Source organism: Rattus rattus, chromosome 17 (assembly GCF_011064425.1).
Source record: "Rattus rattus isolate New Zealand chromosome 17, Rrattus_CSIRO_v1, whole genome shotgun sequence".
Lineage (NCBI taxonomy): Eukaryota > Metazoa > Chordata > Mammalia > Rodentia > Muridae > Rattus > Rattus rattus.
In genome coordinates, this window is record NC_046170.1 from 28,500,246 (window position 1) to 28,518,368 (window position 18,123).

Below are 18,123 nucleotides of genomic sequence, written 5' to 3' on the forward strand. Positions count from 1 at the left end.
AATGTGTCCTTCTGTTCTGACGCGGGTGTTTCTGAAGAGCGTAGGGTGACTTGTAGATCTCCCTCAGTCTGGGCTCACCCAGTCTTCCTTGTTGATTGGATCCAGACGTGATGCTTTGGGCAGGGAGTCAGTGCAGTGTTCCTCTCAGAGTATCCCGCCAGGAGTTGCACGGTGTCTGTCTGTCCCACTGCTGGTCACTTGATTAAGCTGGTATCTGCCTGGCCTCTCCCCACTGGAAGGGTCACCGTTTTCTTCTGTAGTAAGAGGCTATGAGGGGAACTCAGATGTTAAAGAACGCTCTTCCTTAAGCGCGAGTGGATGGGTTATTATTAGGGCGATGACCACCGAAGGATGATTTCTGGACCTGACAGTCTTGCTTTCCTTGTTGTCAGTGTATGTATGCATTCCTTAGGTTTCTACCCCTAGGAAGAGCTTTGCAGTCACATCTGTGTGTTGTTTGTTTGCATGGAGTTGTGAATTCTTTTTTTGTGCATCCTGTGTCAGTGCCTTGCTCTTACTCTCTTGCTCCAGTCATCCCAGGGGTGATGGACAGGAGCCCCTCCAGCTCACTCAAGGTCACTGTGTCAGTTCAAGGTGCTCGTTAATGAGAGATGCTCCCAGCACATTAGGCTCTCCCTGCTTCAGCCTAAGCGCCTATCCAAAGACCGTTCCCGTTCTGTTGGCCGAGCATCTCTTAGTGTGGGAAGAGGATGAGTCATGGTCGCCCTTCATTCTCGCCAAGTGTTAGAATTTCTCTCACGACCTTGGTTGCTTTTCTTTTTCGTCCATTATTTTATTAATCGGCTATCACGTCTTGATTGTCGAGGCTACAGAGGTGAGTCGGGTGGAGCCTGATCTCCTGTGTTCGCCGAGACACACGGGTCCACAGAGCCTCAATGGCGGCATCCAGGTGACCCGAATCACTGCCTTTGACCAACTTCAAACTTACCTTGTAGCAGTTTCATCTTGTTAGTTGGGTCTCACGTTCCAAATGGTCAGAGTCCCCCACCCCACCCCACCCCACCCCCCCCACTCCCACCCCAATTCTACATTTTGGTTTTTCCTGTTAATTTTCTTTGCCCTGCATGGTGGTGTGTGTCTTCTTGCTGTCATTCCCCAAGTTGTTGATTTAAATGAGTGTACTCGAGACAAGACAGCATCAGGTATCCAGCCGGTCAGTGGATGCCTCAGCCTCCATGCTGACTGGAAGTAATGGCATCCACCTGCTGTGGAATCATGCAGACTTTTCCATCTCAAGGACAAGATCTCTCAAATGATAAGCTTCAGGGTACCTCCTTGAACACTCTTAGCTGCATTTCTCCGAGTCTATGCTTGGATTATTTTATGTGTGTTCTCACTGGCCGTTTGCTGAGGAGCTCCCCTCAGCTGAGAGGTTTTTCCTCACTCAGCAGAATCTGTTTGAACCTAGGGAGAGTTTGCAACATCAGATCACACAGGGTTTTTCTCTGTGTAATATCCCTGGCTATCCCGGACTCACTTTGTAGACCAGGCTGTCCTGGAACTCACAGAGATCCGCCTGCCTCTGCTTACCAAATGCTGGGATTAAAGGCCTGTGTCGACACACCCAGCCCATTCTTTTAACTTTGACATCCCCACTTCCTCCAAAAACGATGTGCACATACATCATGCTTCCCCTTGTCTGGCTTTGGAAGGCATTGTATTATACATGCCATGCTTCTTTCGGGTCCCCTCCTTTGTAGAACATAAGTTTACCCTAGCATGGGACAGAGTAGCTTCACTTTAAATAATGGGTACTTGAGTGCGCGAATGCATTTCCAGGCATACAGTTTTTAGATTATGCCTTTTTCAGTTTCCAAGTTTATTATTATTACTGCATGTTTGTGATGCGTGTGCAGGCATGTGTGTGACAGTGGATTGGTGCAGTGTGGTGCACATGTGTGTGAGGTCAGAGGATAACTTTTAGGAGTTGGTTTTGCCCTCCTACCTTTGGTTCTGGGGAGGGAAGAGCAAGTGCTTTTAGCCAGTGAGCCATCTCTCTGAACCCAACACTCCTAATTTATTTTTGTTTCTCCTCTTCTCTTTTCATTTAATTTTACATGAACATGAGTTCACGTGCTCAAGGAAGCCAGAGGAGCCAGATCCGTAGAAGCTGGGCTCACACAGGCAATCATGAGCTGTGCTTGACAAGGGCATTGTGAGCCCAGCTTGGGTCCGTACAAGAGCTGCAAGCTTTCTTAACCACTGGGCTGTCTCTTTGCTCCTTCCTTCTTGAAAAGAAGTCAGGACATTGGACCTACCGTCCACGGCTTTCTGTGGCTTCCCTATTCATGTGGTCTCTTCTAGCTTTGTGATGCTATTCGAATAAACAAAGAGGGCCACCTTAAGTTGTCCTTTTTGGATTGGTAGGTCTGAGCCGTCTCTGATCTTGAAACAATCTCTGGGTACAGGAAGATCGAACGCAAACATTGGCTGTCAGGATGCTTTGACAAGAGGCATCAAAGAGTGGCTGAGAACACAGGTCCTACAGCGACCCTCTGGCTTTGCTGTTTAGGCGGTCTCAATCTTCCACCTCTGAAATATGGGCATAAGAAGAGCGCCCACCCTAGAGTGGTTATGCTTGTTCCTGTTGGTGTTGCCTCTGCGCCTAACTCAGTAAGCGGTGATTTCCGTTATAAAGGCTTTGAGAAAGCTCTGGGAGAGGCACAAGGGAGGAAATGAAGTCACCCATAACCCCTCACCTTCTCAAATCTACCGTCCTACAATTTTTTCTTAGAAATATAGGATGATGACTTGATGTTCAGCAGTGCGCACGTTACTCACTTTGTCGCCGATCCGCTTCCAATGCTTGCACATGGTTTCTTTAGCGTCACCAGCCTTGTAACATGTTGAATTCCATGAACTGTAATTTGTTTAGCCTCTGTTTTTGCCCGATTATTTCCATCTCTCTCTTTTTCATAAATCGTATTATGAACAATTTCATATGTCCGCACATCTCTTGGGTTGTTTCCTTAGAATACATTTCCAGAGTGGAGAAATTGCTGAGTCAGAACAGGTTGGCAGCCTGTACTGTGCAGTGCCCGGGTCCCAGGAGAAGGGTGATCCTTACATTTTTCCCTAGGGCAGGGCAAGGAGTCCCCAGAGGGCCAGGCATCTTTGCTGCTGGCTGACTTCTCTGGTGATGCCCTGCAGGTTATCCACAGAGGCAACAGTTTCTTTTGCTGTCTCTATTCTCTTTGTTTTTCTTGCTTTTCCCCCTTTGTTTCCCTTCTTGGTTTTCTGCCAAACAGCCCCTTGTGAAAGGACCGCCTAATTAACCCTGTGCTAATTAACAATTTAAAATTACACAGTGTGACTGTTCATGTTTAATTCGCTGGGAGCTGAAGCAGCAGCAGGAGCCCCCTCCCCTTCCTTAGAACCTCACACCCTTACCCAGCCTACCAGAACTGTGGCGTTTCACTTCTCTCTCCCCACCTCCCCTTCTTCTTCACGGAAGAAGGCAGAACTTTCCTTACAACAAACACCCTTTCGGGTTAAAGAGGGAGATAGTTGCCAAGATGAGTGTGGCGGACCTGGTAACATTTTATCTTTCTGAAGCAATCTTTTAAAGAGGTTGATATTTCCAAAACCAGCAGTGGGCTTTAAAATGGGGAACTGCAATACACACACACACACACACACACACACACACACACACACACACACACACACACGCCCCTCTCCCTCTTTGTATTGGGGGATTCTTAAGGTGCTGGAATTCCCATGTGCTGAGTGCTTCTCAAATGGCTGACTTAAATGCTCTAAGCAGAGCAAAGGAACGAGCAACAGTGTGTGTGTACAGATGGCTTGCTGGATCCCTTCCGTGTCTACGCTCGAATTTTGTCCTTGGAAAGATGTGCTTTATAAAATCTGAACTGAATTCCTGAACAAATAGCACTGAGTGTAGTATTGAGGCCATTTAAAGGGGAACCTGGGGGAGCGGCCAGGGGAAGAAGAATTGGCCCACAGCGAGGGTTGAGAGTTCCGGGTGAGCCTGACTGGAGTGCCCGTGGGATGGGGTCAGGGCTTGAGGGGTGGGCCAGGGGGCTGAGGAGAGATTTGTGAATGCTGAGTGGCAGGGCTTCCCGTGAAAGTGTGGGGACCCACTTGGTTCCCAGGCCGCCCTCTGTAACTGAAGAGCATTGATTTTACGGGAAACCATGTTTACAGACAGAGTGCTGATCGACCTGCGGAGTTGACTTCTGGCTCCTTAAGTAAGAACTACCTTTTTCTTATTGACTGGCTGATAAACAGAGCAAGCACGCTGGGTGGGAGAGCAGTGGATGCCCCGAGGCCCATGAGCTGCCAGACTGGGCAGGATGAAGAGATTGTTTCACGTCAGCGCACCCCCACCCCCTTCCCCTGTCTATTCCTTCTTCCCGCATCTGCTAGGGACTGAGGCTGAGGCGTGCAGCTGGCCTTCCTGCCCTCCACCCCCTTACCTGGCAATATGGAAACCAGGCACAGACGTGGTGACGGAGACGCTGCGAAACTGCGTCTCAAGCTTTAGTTCAGGTTCAGTTGTGTTTGGCGTGGGGTGTGAACCAGGAGCCTGCATCTCCCAGAACAGTGCTATTCATGGGGCTCCTCAAAAAGTTTGGCTTGCGGTCAGTCAGTGGTCGGTGTGCACGGAGGAGAAGGCCTAACGCAGGCAGCCTGGGTCTGGAAACCGGGTTCTCTTTCCCACCTGTGTCCTTATGGACCTCCCTGAGATTCACTCCCCAGACCCAGTGCCCCCAGCTCTCTGTCTTTCAGAATTAGTCACCTGCTTGGGAGTAGAGAACAAATTAAAGGGGATATTGTTTTGGTTGTTGTTGTTGTTGCTGCTGTTGCTGTTGTTGTCATTGTCGTTGTCATTGTCTGTGTTTAAAGTCCCAGCCCCTTAGCTGGCCAGTTCATGGAGGAGGAGGAAGAGAGCCGGGCAAGCAAAGCCCACCAATTAATTGGTAAATGCTAGCAGGTTTCTCTGGCCCAGCCCAGGCTGGAGAGGAGATTGGCTTTGCTGTCAATAAACAAGTCCCTGGTGCAGCATCAAAGCTGTTCTCCTTTATCAATCGTGGCCTCCCCTTCCCGCATGTTCCTGTAACTTACCAAGCATTTATGACATTGATTTTACAATCGGGCTGTTAACCCTCCCGCCCCTTCAGACCCGCCATCCTTTTGGGCTTGAACTGTCAATCAAGTGTCATCTAGCCAATCAGGGGACGTCCTTAGGAAGAGCCTCCCCAGATTCTCACCTAGATCCCAGCTAAGCCTTATGGGAAGTCCTGTTTCCTTTGCCACTGGGGTTGGTTTAGCGTGGCGATTTGTTTTCAAACGAGCACGTCTTTTCTGAGGCACACAGAACTTTTACCATCGCAGAGACCGAGGTTATCGGTTGATCAGACAAGTGCGTAGGTTGCGAGTCGTAAGCCAATCATGGCACGTCCTTCAGAAAAGCGATTTCTTTGGAGGCTCCTGCAAGCCTGCCTTCTCCGTCTTTTCCCGAGGGGGAGCTGTTGGCTCACTATGCAGTCAAGCCTGGAGGAAATGCAAAAAGCCGAAGACAGGGTTGGCAGGAGATGGAGGGAGATGAACCCCAGCCAAGAGCTTTGTCTGCTGCTTATGAATGAGCTAGATGGCAGAGCCGGGGACAGATGGCTTGGGGTCCGAGGGTAAAAGACTGGACTCGGAGAGGTGCTGAGCCACCTGTAGGAGAATGGCAGCAAGGCGATAACCGCCCCTGCGGTGATGTTGCAGGAGCCCGGCAGCCCTGTGATCTGTTGCTACCTTCCCCGGGGATGTGAGTTCTCAGAGGGCAAGTTCAGCTCAGTAGCACTCCGGAGTCGGAAACGGAAAAGCCCTAGGGCTGAAGGACAGCTGCTGGGGTAGCAACCAATAACTAAGAGTCAGCTGTGCAAGCGGGCCCTGCTAAGCCCAGCTGCCGGCTCTGCCTCTGCAGGGGAAAACCGCCCCATGCGTGGCACACGGCGAGGCGAACGGGCTCCCTGCAGACGAGCTGAGGTATTGCTCCCCAAGGAGGCATTGGCCCATTGAAAGTCTGGCCAGTCTCATCCATGCTGCCTTCCTAGTTTCAGTGTGAAGTGTGCTGAGCTCCAGACAAGGAAGCGTTTCTGGTTTGGGAGGAAGGAGGTGGGAATTTGGGGCGTCTTCTCTTGAGTTTGATGGTCAGAGTCGTGGCACCGGACTCTATTGAGATTTACCCTGTAAGGTTCACTGCTTGGGAAATGTGACTTCTGATGTTTCCGAGACCGGAAGGGGAGGAATCTGGCCATTGGCCCCCTTGGGCCCTTTTCAGGATGTACCTAACACTTTACCTTTGCCCTCTGACCCTGAAGACCTTTGAACTTACCAAACCTGACACTCAGGCATTGAAAAGCACCTCTGATTTCTCTACATCACTGGGCATGTCTCAGCCTGCCAGTCTCTTTCTTCCCCTCATCCTCCCTGGTGTCCCCCCACCCCCACCCCTCCCCGGTGTGATCGATGACTTCATGTAAGTTATCTGTATGCGCCAAGGGCCCTTTCTGTGACCTCACTGGGTACTGGAAAGATGACAAGCCTCTTCCACTGTGGCTCCCTGCCCCGCCTGTCTCGAAGCCCTGATGGCACCGAGTGGAGATTCCAATGGGTTTAGCTGTACAGTGACAGACAGCGTTTAGTCTAAAGGGCATATCCCTGACCACTTCCCCATTTCCCCTTCACTGCATGGACCGGGCTGTGTCGTCCATGGTGCCTGCTGCCTGCCCTCTCTGTACTGCACTGTACAGGGCCATGTCCCCCAGTCTGCCCTCTGCCCTGCAAGCTTTTGAGTTGTGGGTGTGGACAGAAGCTTCTTATAGCACCCCATGCAGGGGGACTTTAGCCTCGGCCCTCCTAACCTCTTTCCTTTCTTTCTCTCTTTCCCCTCTCTCCCTCCTCCCCGGCCCTTGCCTCCGCCCTTCAGGTCCGATCCGTACTGGGTGCAATGAAAGCTCCACGCAGGCCTTACCATGGAAGGCTGTGACTCGCCCGTCGTCTCGGGGAAGGACAATGGGTGCGGGATCCCTCAGCACCGGCAATGGACTGAACTCAACAGCACCCACCTCCCCGACAAACCCAGTAGCATGGAGCAGCCCACAGGCGAGAGCCATGGGCCCCTGGACAGCCTGAGGGCCCCCTTCAATGAGCGCCTGGCGGACAGCAGCACCTCCGCTGGGCCGCCCGCCGAGCCCGCCAGCAAGGAGGTCAGCTGCAACGAGTGCTCAGCCTCCTTTTCCAGCCTCCAGACCTACATGGAGCACCACTGCCCTGGCACGCATCCCCCGCCGGCCCTGCGAGAGGAGAGCGCCAGCGACACCAGCGAGGAGGGCGAGGAGGAGAGCGATGTGGAGAACCTGGCCGGGGAAATCGTCTACCAGCCAGATGGCTCCGCATACATTGTTGAGAGCTTGAGCCAGCTGGCCCAGAGCGGGGCCGCGTGCGGCAGCAGCAGTGGAAGCGGGGGCGTCCCCTCGCTCTTCCTGAACTCTCTCCCCGGGGTGGGGGGTAAACAAGGGGACCCTTCGTGTGCTGCACCCGTGTACCCGCAGATCATCAACACTTTCCACATAGCCTCATCCTTCGGGAAATGGTTTGAGGGCTCAGACCAGGCCTTCCCGAATACCTCAGCCCTGGCGGGGCTCAGCCCTGTCCTGCACAGCTTCCGCGTTTTTGACGTGCGACACAAAAGCAACAAGGATTACCTGAACAGTGATGGTTCTGCCAAAAGCTCCTGCGTATCCAAAGATGTCCCCAACAATGTGGACCTGTCCAAATTCGATGGCTTTGTGCTCTACGGCAAGAGGAAACCCATTCTGATGTGTTTCTTGTGCAAACTCTCCTTTGGGTATGTCCGTTCATTCGTGACCCACGCGGTGCACGACCATCGAATGACCCTGAGTGAAGAGGAGCGGAAACTTCTTAGCAATAAGAACACCTCCGCTATCATCCAAGGGATTGGCAAAGACAAGGAACCCCTTGTAAGTTTTCTGGAACCAAAAAACAAAAACTTTCAACACCCTTTAGTTTCCACAGCTAACCTCATAGGCCCCGGACACAGTTTTTATGGTAAATTTAGTGGCATTCGCATGGACGGGGAGGAGGCCCTCCCAGCCGGAGCTGCTGCTGGCCCTGAGCAGCCCCAGGCTGGCCTCTTGACCCCCAGCACCCTCTTGAACCTTGGCGGGCTCACCAGCTCGGTCCTGAAGACCCCCATTACCTCAGTCCCCCTGGGGCCTCTGGCTTCTAGTCCTACCAAATCCTCAGAGGGCAAGGACTCTGGGGCAGCTGAAGGAGATAAGCGAGAAGTGGGGGATCAGGACTGCTTCTCCGAGAAAGTAGAGCCAGCCGAGGAAGAGGAGGCAGAAGAGGAGGAAGAGGAGGAGGAAGAGGCGGAGGAGGAGGAGGAAGAGGAGGAGGAAGAAGAGGAAGAGGAAGACGAGGGCTGCAAAGGACTCTTTCCAAATGAGCTGGAGGAGGAACTGGAGGACAGGCCCCCCGAGGAGTCTGGGGCCACGGCAGGTGGTGGCAGCAAAAAGGACCTTGCTCTCTCAAACCAAAGCATTTCTAACTCCCCCTTAATGCCTAATGTGCTCCAGACCCTGTCGAGGGGCACAGCTTCTACTACTTCTAACTCTGCTTCTAACTTTGTTGTCTTTGATGGTGCGAACCGGAGGAGTCGTTTAAGCTTTAACAGTGAGGGCGTCAGGGCCAACGTGGCAGAGGGCAGGAGGCTGGACTTCGCTGACGAAAGTGCCAATAAAGACAGTGCCACAGCACCAGAACCAAATGAAAGCACAGAGGGCGACGATGGGGGCTTTGCCCCTCATCACCAGCACGCTGGCTCCCTCTGCGAGCTTGGGGTCGGGGAGTGCCCCTCAGGTAGCGGTGTGGAGTGCCCCAAATGTGACACGGTCCTGGGCTCCTCACGCTCGCTGGGTGGCCACATGACCATGATGCATTCTCGTAACTCGTGTAAGACGCTCAAGTGCCCCAAGTGCAACTGGCACTACAAGTACCAGCAGACACTGGAGGCGCACATGAAGGAGAAGCACCCGGAGCCCGGGGGCTCCTGCGTCTACTGCAAAAGCGGGCAGCCCCACCCGCGGTTGGCGCGAGGCGAGAGCTACACGTGTGGTTACAAGCCTTTCCGCTGTGAGGTGTGTAACTACTCCACAACTACCAAAGGCAACCTCAGTATTCATATGCAGTCGGACAAACATCTCAACAACATGCAGAACTTGCAGAACGGAGGGGGGGAGCAGGTCTTCAGCCACAGCGCCGGGGCCGCCGCCGCCGCCGCGGCCGCGGCTGCGGCCGCCGCCAACATTGGGAGCTCCTGCGGTGCCCCCTCACCCACCAAACCAAAAACCAAACCCACGTGGCGGTGTGAGGTGTGTGATTACGAGACCAACGTGGCCAGGAACCTCCGCATTCACATGACCAGTGAGAAACACATGCACAACATGATGCTGCTTCAACAGAACATGACACAGATCCAGCACAACCGCCACCTGGGCCTCGGCAGCCTACCCTCGCCCGCCGAGGCCGAGCTCTACCAGTACTACCTGGCCCAGAACATGAACCTGCCCAACCTGAAGATGGACAGTACCGCTTCGGATGCCCAGTTCATGATGAGTGGATTCCAGCTGGATCCTACAGGGCCCATGGCCGCCATGACGCCTGCTCTAGGTGAGGCTAACCCCTTCCCTTCGGGCTTGTGTGTTTTCACCATAGGGGTTTCCCAGGGGCCAAGCGTGTGAATTGGTTTTGATTTTTTTTTTATCTCAATTTTTTTTAAATGGAAATGGCTGACTATCCAGAGTTTTCCCTCCAGGGTTTCTCCCCACGCCCCATGTGTACATATGGAAGATTTTATGCATCGGACAGAACCATAATTGTAGTCTGGCTACGTAGGGCCAGGATTAAAACTCGAATGTTGCCTCCAGTTTTTTTTGGCTTGTGGTCAACCTCCTTTTTCTGTTTACAGTCTTTCTCTCTTCTCTTCCTCAGTTTGAAAAATTGCCACAATCACTCAAAACTCTTGGGTTCCATTAAATATTTATCGAAACTTACAGGAAACTATAGCTGGGACCATCCTCAATAATTTAAACAGTGACCATCATGGTTTTAGTTGGAGCAATTGGAAGCTGTAACAAACCTTATTGAAAAACCCAAAGGTTGGTTCTGTGCCGAGCCGGGAGCTACCCAGGGGGATTCCCTGAATTCTCTTGTGTATTTTCCAGGATCTTGATGAAAGAGATACATTCTTATACTTTCTTATTTCGGATGAGTTGTTGATTAGTGTAGTTGGGCATTAATTAGGAATTAAATTGCCCTGGGGACACTGTCATGAGTATTGTGATCAATGAAGAACTGAATAAATTGTAATATTGTCCATCAAAGAAAGCTTAAGTTTCAATAGCAGTTGGATACTAGCTTATTGGGGGTTGCCAGGAGAAACAGTATCTTAGAGAAGCTGGGTGACCTACCTGCAGGCTTTTAAAGGTCAGCTTTCTGCCACTGTGACAAGTGTTTGAGGTGATGGGTGTGTAAAGGGAAATAGTTTTGTCTCATGGTTTTGGGGGTTTTGGTCTTTGTTCAGTTAGTCCTATTGCTCCGGGCCCTGTGGCAAGATCTTGTATCATAGTGGGAATACTTGGAGGGGGGGCATTGATCGATTGATCTGAAAAGGAGAGGAAGGGGCCAGGGTCCCATATGACTAGAAGATTCACAACTGGGTCCCATCTCTGGTTTACCACCTTCCCATAGTGACACAGGCTGGGGACCAAGTCTTTAACACATAGGCCTTTGGGGACTTTTTTTTTTCAAACCACAGTGCCAATTCTTACTGATAAGCTTGACACATATATAGTAGAACCAAGAGTGTGTGGGATTTAGGTGCTGAGGGCTGTGGGTCATGACCAGTGTTTTGACCAGGAAAATACACTGTTTGAAGGTTAGTATGATGGTCAGGTCCCTTTTGGCCTCATTAAGTGGGTCCCGACCTAACTTCCATTCCCTGACTCTACTGTCTAGGCCTTCTTGGATCCGTAGAGAGAACGTTAGTTAGCAGCATCCTATGATTGGCATGGGAATGAATAGTGTTCTTAGCAACAAAGCAAGTGCGTACCTTGATTTGGGTGTGGGTTAAGCAAGCACCAGGAGGCCAGATTTCACCAGTACTCGGCTCTCTTATTTTGTATCCTGTTGCAAGGGAGCTGTTTCCTAGCATCCATCTCATTCTCCCTGCCCTCTGCTTCCCTTTGAATTCATGACATTTGAACCTTGTTTTCTGTTTTGAAACATTAACCTGTTGATCTTTTATAACCAAATGATCTGAAGACATTTCACCGACTGGACTGGTCAACCACAAGGGCACAAGAATCCCTTGTTCTGTTTTGTCCCCAGAGTGAACCCGTGCACCCTGGGAAGGGTGGGTGTTGTGTCCTGGTGCCTTGAAGCCCATATGCCCACCTTTCCCTTCCTCCTCCTCCTCCTCCTCCTCCTCCTCTTCTTCTTCTTCTTCATCCCTCCCCCTCTCTCCAACAGGAATTAGTTTTCCCATCTTTGAGACAATAATGTTTTGGTAGACTAGACAAATCTTCAGAAGGAACTGGGTGTAGCCCTTATACCACAGAAACATAGAAACGGGATGAACTCATACTGACAAATCAGGGTCTCTGGTTCCCTTGAAAGTGAGTGACTTCTCCTTGAATCCCTCAATTGGGGACATCTTTTAGTTTATTTTCTCTTTTCCACCTAGTGTCTGTAAGTCCCAGGGGGTCACCGCAGTTGCCAAATACAAAAGAAGCAAAGGGACAGTCCTTGTCTTCAGACCCACAGAAAAGAGCCTCTTTATGTCCTAAGAGTAGAGCTGTCCCTTCTGAGGATCTTGCCCGCCTCAGTCAGGAAGGCCTCTTGAGTTCTGAGCTCCATGGTTGGAAGAGGTGGGTCTTCAGAGGCACCCTGCCCTTTCTGTGGCTGTGAGGTCCTGTCCCGGTGAGGAGAGTCACAGTTGTTCCGTGTTGCAAGGCGGAGTAGGTGTGGGGATGAGGTGATGTGTTCAGAAGATTCACAAAGGAAGTGGTGTGGCCTCCACAGAAGGAAGAAGATAGGCAAGTAGCAAAGTTTCGGTGGCACCTGCCGTGCTGTGGTCAGGCCATCGGTGAGGCGACTCTAGGGTATTAGATATGATTGGGTTCTGCCGTGGGGCAGAAAGGGCTTCTGTGAAATTCACTCTTACTTACCAGGTTACCCATGCTTTCTCCGACAGAACCTTCTCTTTAGTGGCCAGATGCTTGCTCTGGATCTGCTTCTGTTCTTGAGGATGTAGAGGAGGCGGTTACACCCCTCGGTCTGGTCTGACTTAAAAATGGGTTTGCCGCCATTTGTAGACAGGACATTAAGGCTTACAGCCATATGAAGCTCCCTCCCAAGCATCCCTGTAGACTCTCAGGTCTAGCACAGAATCAAGGAGTGGCTCACTGGGTCTCTTTTGTGCTTCCCAAGTAACCAGGCATCTTGCTGGTAACAGAGCACTTGCTTGGGGTTTAGGAGGCCACCTGCCTCCTTCCTTTGCCCTTTAATTCATGCCTCTTGAAGTCGTGCTTCTGAGTGGACTCCTGTGCCAAGCTGTGAAGTCCAAGTTAGTTGAGTCTCTGTCACTGGTACATGGCCTTTCCCAAGGTGCACATAGGGCTCAAGAGGCATGGCCTGCCTCCATCTTACTCAAGACAGGCTCCCAAATGCCTGCGGATCAAGTGAGGGTCATCTAATTCACTGGAGTTGAATTAACTGTGTGGACTTGCAGGATTCTAACGCCTGGGCCTATCTCCAACGTGGAGTCTTGGCAGGAGTTCTGCTGTGCCCTCTGTCACCCCGATTCTGCCCAGCGCTCGCCACTGGGTCTGTGAACCAGGGATGGGAACGGGCTTAAATCTCTCCTTCCGAGGGCTTCTAATGCTCATCCAGGCATCCAGCAAGCAACAGCCGATCTTCTCTGTAGAGCGGTATATAGATGCGCTGAGGCTGTGTTTGACGAGTTGGGGAAGATTTGATGCTTCACATGGTTCACATCAGAAACTATACATTTGCTCCTTGTCTCGCCTCTCTGGGCAGTTTTCCCTTTGACCGAGCACTGAGTAGTTTTGTGGATATTGTCTGCGTTGGTCCCTATGAAGGATGGGATTGTTTTTGTTTCTTTTTTTCCCTCTCTTTTCTTTCTTTTCCCTTTCTTATTTTTCCCTCTTACCCTAAAAAGAAAGTCGTGGTTATGGCTCCTCTCACTAGGGGACACGGTAAGAGAGCCTGGAGGTGGAAAGCCTCCAGAATCTTCTGGAACACAGGTGTGAAAGACTGTTCTGTTTTCTCACATTGTCTCAAGACTTCGAATGTAGCTTAGTAGCGTCCATACTGAACTCTTCTTTTGTAGTCAATACAACCCCCCCCCATTTCTTTCTCTCTCTCTCTCTCTCTCTCTCTCTCTCTCTCTCTCTCTCTCCCCCTCCCTCTCCCCCCTTCCTCCCTCCCCCCCCCGCCTCCACCCCTGCCATCTTCATCATTTTTTCTTTGATGAGCCACTAACTTGGGATTCTAATCAGTTATTAAAAATTAAAAAAAAAAAACAAGCTCAGTCAAACCACATATAAAAGGTCAACTTTAAATATCAATTGGAGGGTGGAGGATGGGGGCAGACCTCGTAGCCCTCGTGCACGTGTTCTAAGGAGAGGTAGGAACCAGAAGGTGACGCTCAGCCTTCTGAGGGTTGTACACCGTGTAGGTGGTGGAGGGGGGTCTGCTGTCTCCAAGGCTTTCTCGCAGTGTATGTAAGAGCTTGTCGTGTTAGTTCACCACCAGCGAAGGTGAGCCTTCCCCTGGGTTTCTTCAGGGCAGCGATGGACTGAAAACGGGTTGGGGTTCAGAGGGAAGGGATGGTGGTCTTTTATCAGACCTTAGGGAGCACCAGCTGACCCCGTGACTGCAGCTGCCTGTCTGGCTTCACCTCCTGAGCCTGTATCATTTTGGTGCTTTTGACCCTTGTCTGTTGCACAAAACATTTGCTCATGTGTACACTGGGTGGGCCCTCAGACGACCGGGCCATTCAGAGGAAGGCTGGACTCCTGCCCTAGAGTGCCCCTACCCTGGTAGGGAGGCGGCCTCTATGCGGCCTTGTGTATAGCTAGCTGTGACCTGTTATTCCATGTGATTCAGGGACCTGGAAAAGGAAGATCGTTCTAGAAAGGGTAAAAGGTAGGTTAGGTAGCTCTGATGGACAGGTAGGCTACTGACAGGAGGGGCCTTGGGAAGGGCAGAGGGCTCATTACTGAAATCTGTGCAGTTAGCCGTGCAGCTCTGTGGCCATCTACATTAATATTAATGGCAATGAAAAATTCAGTTTCTCGCTGTGTGGACAGCAAGAGTGGTCTCCCCCCCCCCCCGCCACCCCCAATGGCAGGAAGTCTTGCTCCTTGGTGATGCTGTAGAAGAATACTGGGCCCACTCTTGGTTCCTGCTAGAGGCCTGGTATTATAGACTTCTATGTTCATCTCCAATTCTGGCAGCAGGGGGCGGGTAGGGTGGGGTCTGGACATTCAGATCCTGTTGCACACAAAGGCTGATGGGGACTTAGCACTTTTCTTGGATCCTGAGAGAGGGGGCAGATTGAAATTGTTCAGGGGATCACGGTCTATAAATTCATCTCGATGTTCTTTTTCAGAATAGAGAAGGCTCAGGGCCTTCCGCAAACCACAGACTATGCGAGCGGCAGGGGGATTTTGTTGTCCCGCCAATAGCACCTTGCAGGGTTCGTTTTCTGTACCGCGGCTGCGAGGCTGACCTCTGACTGTCTTCCTCTACCTTCCCTACAGTGGGCGGTGAGATCCCCCTAGACATGCGGCTCGGGGGCGGACAGCTGGTGTCGGAGGAGCTGATGAACCTGGGCGAGAGCTTCATCCAGACCAACGACCCATCGCTGAAGCTCTTCCAGTGCGCGGTCTGCAACAAGTTCACGACGGACAACCTGGACATGCTGGGGCTGCACATGAACGTGGAGCGCAGCCTCTCAGAGGACGAGTGGAAGGCCGTGATGGGGGACTCTTACCAGTGTAAGCTCTGCCGCTACAACACGCAGCTCAAGGCCAACTTCCAGCTGCACTGCAAGACGGACAAGCACGTGCAGAAGTACCAGCTGGTGGCCCACATCAAGGAGGGTGGCAAGGCCAACGAGTGGAGGCTCAAGTGCGTGGCCATCGGCAACCCTGTGCACCTTAAGTGCAACGCTTGCGACTACTACACCAATAGTCTGGAGAAGCTGCGGCTGCACACGGTCAACTCCAGGCACGAGGCCAGCCTGAAGTTGTATAAGGTGAGGTCGACGTCTCGAGACCCAGGGACGGGCTCTCCACAGAGTGGATTGGCTGCTTGGAGGTGGGCAGCCGGGGACTTGAAAAGCAGGGCAAACTAACTCTAAAGGTTTTTGCATCCAATGCCCAGTGAAGCCCGGGATGTGTCGATGGCTTCCTTTGGTGGCTGAAGGGTTGAGGTGTCTCATTTCGGGGGGCAGGCTAGTTTCCAGCAGCCCAGTGCTGTGGTGCTCTCTCTTTTGTTGCTGGTCTCTGCTATAGTCTGTCGCATCTCCCTCAGCTGCTGCAGACCAGGGTCCCTTTCTACCCATTCGTTTATCTTTTATTTCTAACCCCCTTCTGTGCTCCCAGAGTACGGCATTCATGCGTCCACTCTGTTTATCCATCTCGCTGTACACTAAACACCTTCTGTATCCTGGCCATTGTTCTGGAAGTATGTGCACACGGACACGTGCACACACACACATACATATGTGTATATGCACACACACGTGGATACAGACAGACACACACGTCGGCGCTCACACCCAGATCCCTGCCCTCACAGTGTTTTCAGTCTTTAGGGACAGGATGAGTTGCAGACCCCATGGTGGAAGGAGGCAGTAAATGCTATGGAGAAGAACAGCTCACGGGGAGGAGCTCCCTGTTGATCCTTTTCCCATTTCTGCATTTCACATCCACGTTCTCTGCTTCCTCTCCTTTTAGCCTCTTTCCTTCCTTTTCCTCCTCCCCTCCCCTTCCCCTCCTCTTCCCCTCCCCCTTCCCCCCCCAGCCCCCCAGTCTCTCGCTGACCGTCAGGGAGGAGGAGGGGCCGCGGATCCTGTAAATAGTCCTTTTACTTGCACGGCAGGATTGCTCCAGACGTTCCTATTGATTTTCGCTGGACTTAAAGCCTCACCTTTCCCTCTAATCATCCCATAATGGCTTTAGTATGAACAATCAGGTGCAAATCGTCATAAATCTCCCCAGCCTCCTTCCACACACCCTCCACTCCCTCTTTTCCCCTCCATCCTCTTCAGTTCCATCCTCAGCCCTCTTCTCTTCGCTTCCAGCGGTTTCTCACTTCTGGGCTAGCAAGTGGTCAGTTCCTGCCGACTCTGGGCTCTGAGCCGGCAGAGTCTCCCATGACCCTCTCGTGATTGTCCGTGGAGACCCCCACGTGAGGGAGACCCGGGATCCTTGGCTCTCACTGGTCTCTGCTGGGTTGATGCTTCCGATTCCTCTTGCCTTTGCACAGCCTCGGGGAGCACCTTGTTTAAGGAACAATTTTAGAGAAAGGTAGTAGGGATAGAGTGTTCTAGAAGTGACTGCTGGCGCCAGGTATAGCAGACTAGGATTGGCTTGGATACTGAGTAAGCCAGATCCTCCATTCTGTGCATACAAATTCCTCACTGGACCAGCCTGATTTTGTGTCCTGCTAGAAAGAACTCTCTCTCCAGTCAGGTTCCGTTGCAGGTACAACTGGCCATAGGGTGGCGCTGACATGGCCAAGACAGCCAGGCGGAAAAAGCCAGAGGAAATCAGCATTTCTGAAGAACCCAGCAGTTAAGTTTGCACAAGAGAATCCTGCTGGCCACTGAAGGTCATGTATCACCCTGATGAAGGGTCCTATAGGCATGAACTGAAGTTGGCCTCTTCTAGCTGAGGAAATGGCTCACTCCTTAGATTCTTAAGAGTACACAGTGACCACGAAGTCCTCAGGCCATATCTTCCATGTGGTCCAGGGCACTTGGCTTTGCTTCTGAAGGCTCTAGAAACAGGGTTTATACTGAGGACTCACCCCACCCACCTATCCCCAAATCATGCCTGTGGATCGCACCCAGGAAGTCAGATGAGGCCTTTTCTGAGGTCAGGTGTGAAGGAAACATTTTCTGCTCTATCCGCGCTGGTCACTTACATGACGGGGCCTTACTTACCTTATTTATTTTGTTGGTTGTTTTGTTTTGTTTGTTTGTTTACTCAAGGCGGAGTGATCAGAGCCTATGCCACAAGTAGAAGAGCTCTAAATACTGAGGCAGAGGCTCGCCAGTTGGGAGCCGCAGCTATTTTGCTGGCGAATCCCTGGAGAGACCAGCCCCTTAGTATACCTGCCCCCAGGGTCAGGAAGCAAAGGTCTTTATAGTTTGGTCTTAGTAGTCCTTGGGGAGTGAGTGCCCTTCTGCTGAGGCCCTTTTGGGAGGCAGGGAGCTCTCCCACCCACCTTTGGATGAATCCAGAGCTCGCTCCAAGCCCTTTTGTTCCCTCCCTGAGACTGAGATAAACTTCTTGCCAGGGAGGGGTCTCCCTCTCCTGGGTTTTGTCCTCAGTGCCTGGATTCGGGTGGGGTTTGGAGGTGGTTGGGCCCTGGTGTGGCCCGTAGTAATGGAGATTGACTGCATGTTATTTTCCCTCTTGCTAATGTAATCCATTAGCCCGGCACATGCATAATCAGTTTAGAGCACAGTTAACTGGATGTAATCGAGTTCTTTACTGTCTGCTAGAGAAACTGCTCCAGAAGCCGCTGACCTAGGGAGAGCACTTAGCCTGCCCAGCTCCCCCCATCCCGCCCCGCCACCACCCCTCTCACTCTGTCCCACTTCCTGGAAAATTGTTCATGACCAGCCAGGGCAAACTCGAAGGTTGGGTTTGTTTTGTTTTTGTCTTTTTTTTTTTTTTTTTTTTTTTTAAACTTTGCGTTTTGCTTTTTGAGACAGGATGCCGTGTGTCTCAGAAGGGTCCTAAA

At 51.6% G+C, this 18,123-nt stretch overlaps 1 protein-coding gene across 1 annotated transcript in view; it reads left to right on the plus strand.

The window, feature by feature from the left end:
• Zfhx3 (zinc finger homeobox 3) overlaps positions 1-18,123 on the plus strand; it is a 242,034-nt gene that overhangs the window by 70,463 nt on the left and 153,448 nt on the right. Inside the window, 2 exon segments of the mRNA XM_032887527.1 lie at positions 6,965-9,729; positions 14,907-15,403. Of these exon segments, the coding sequence (XP_032743418.1) occupies positions 7,011-9,729; positions 14,907-15,403 (3,216 nt within the window). The 5' untranslated portion in view covers positions 6,965-7,010.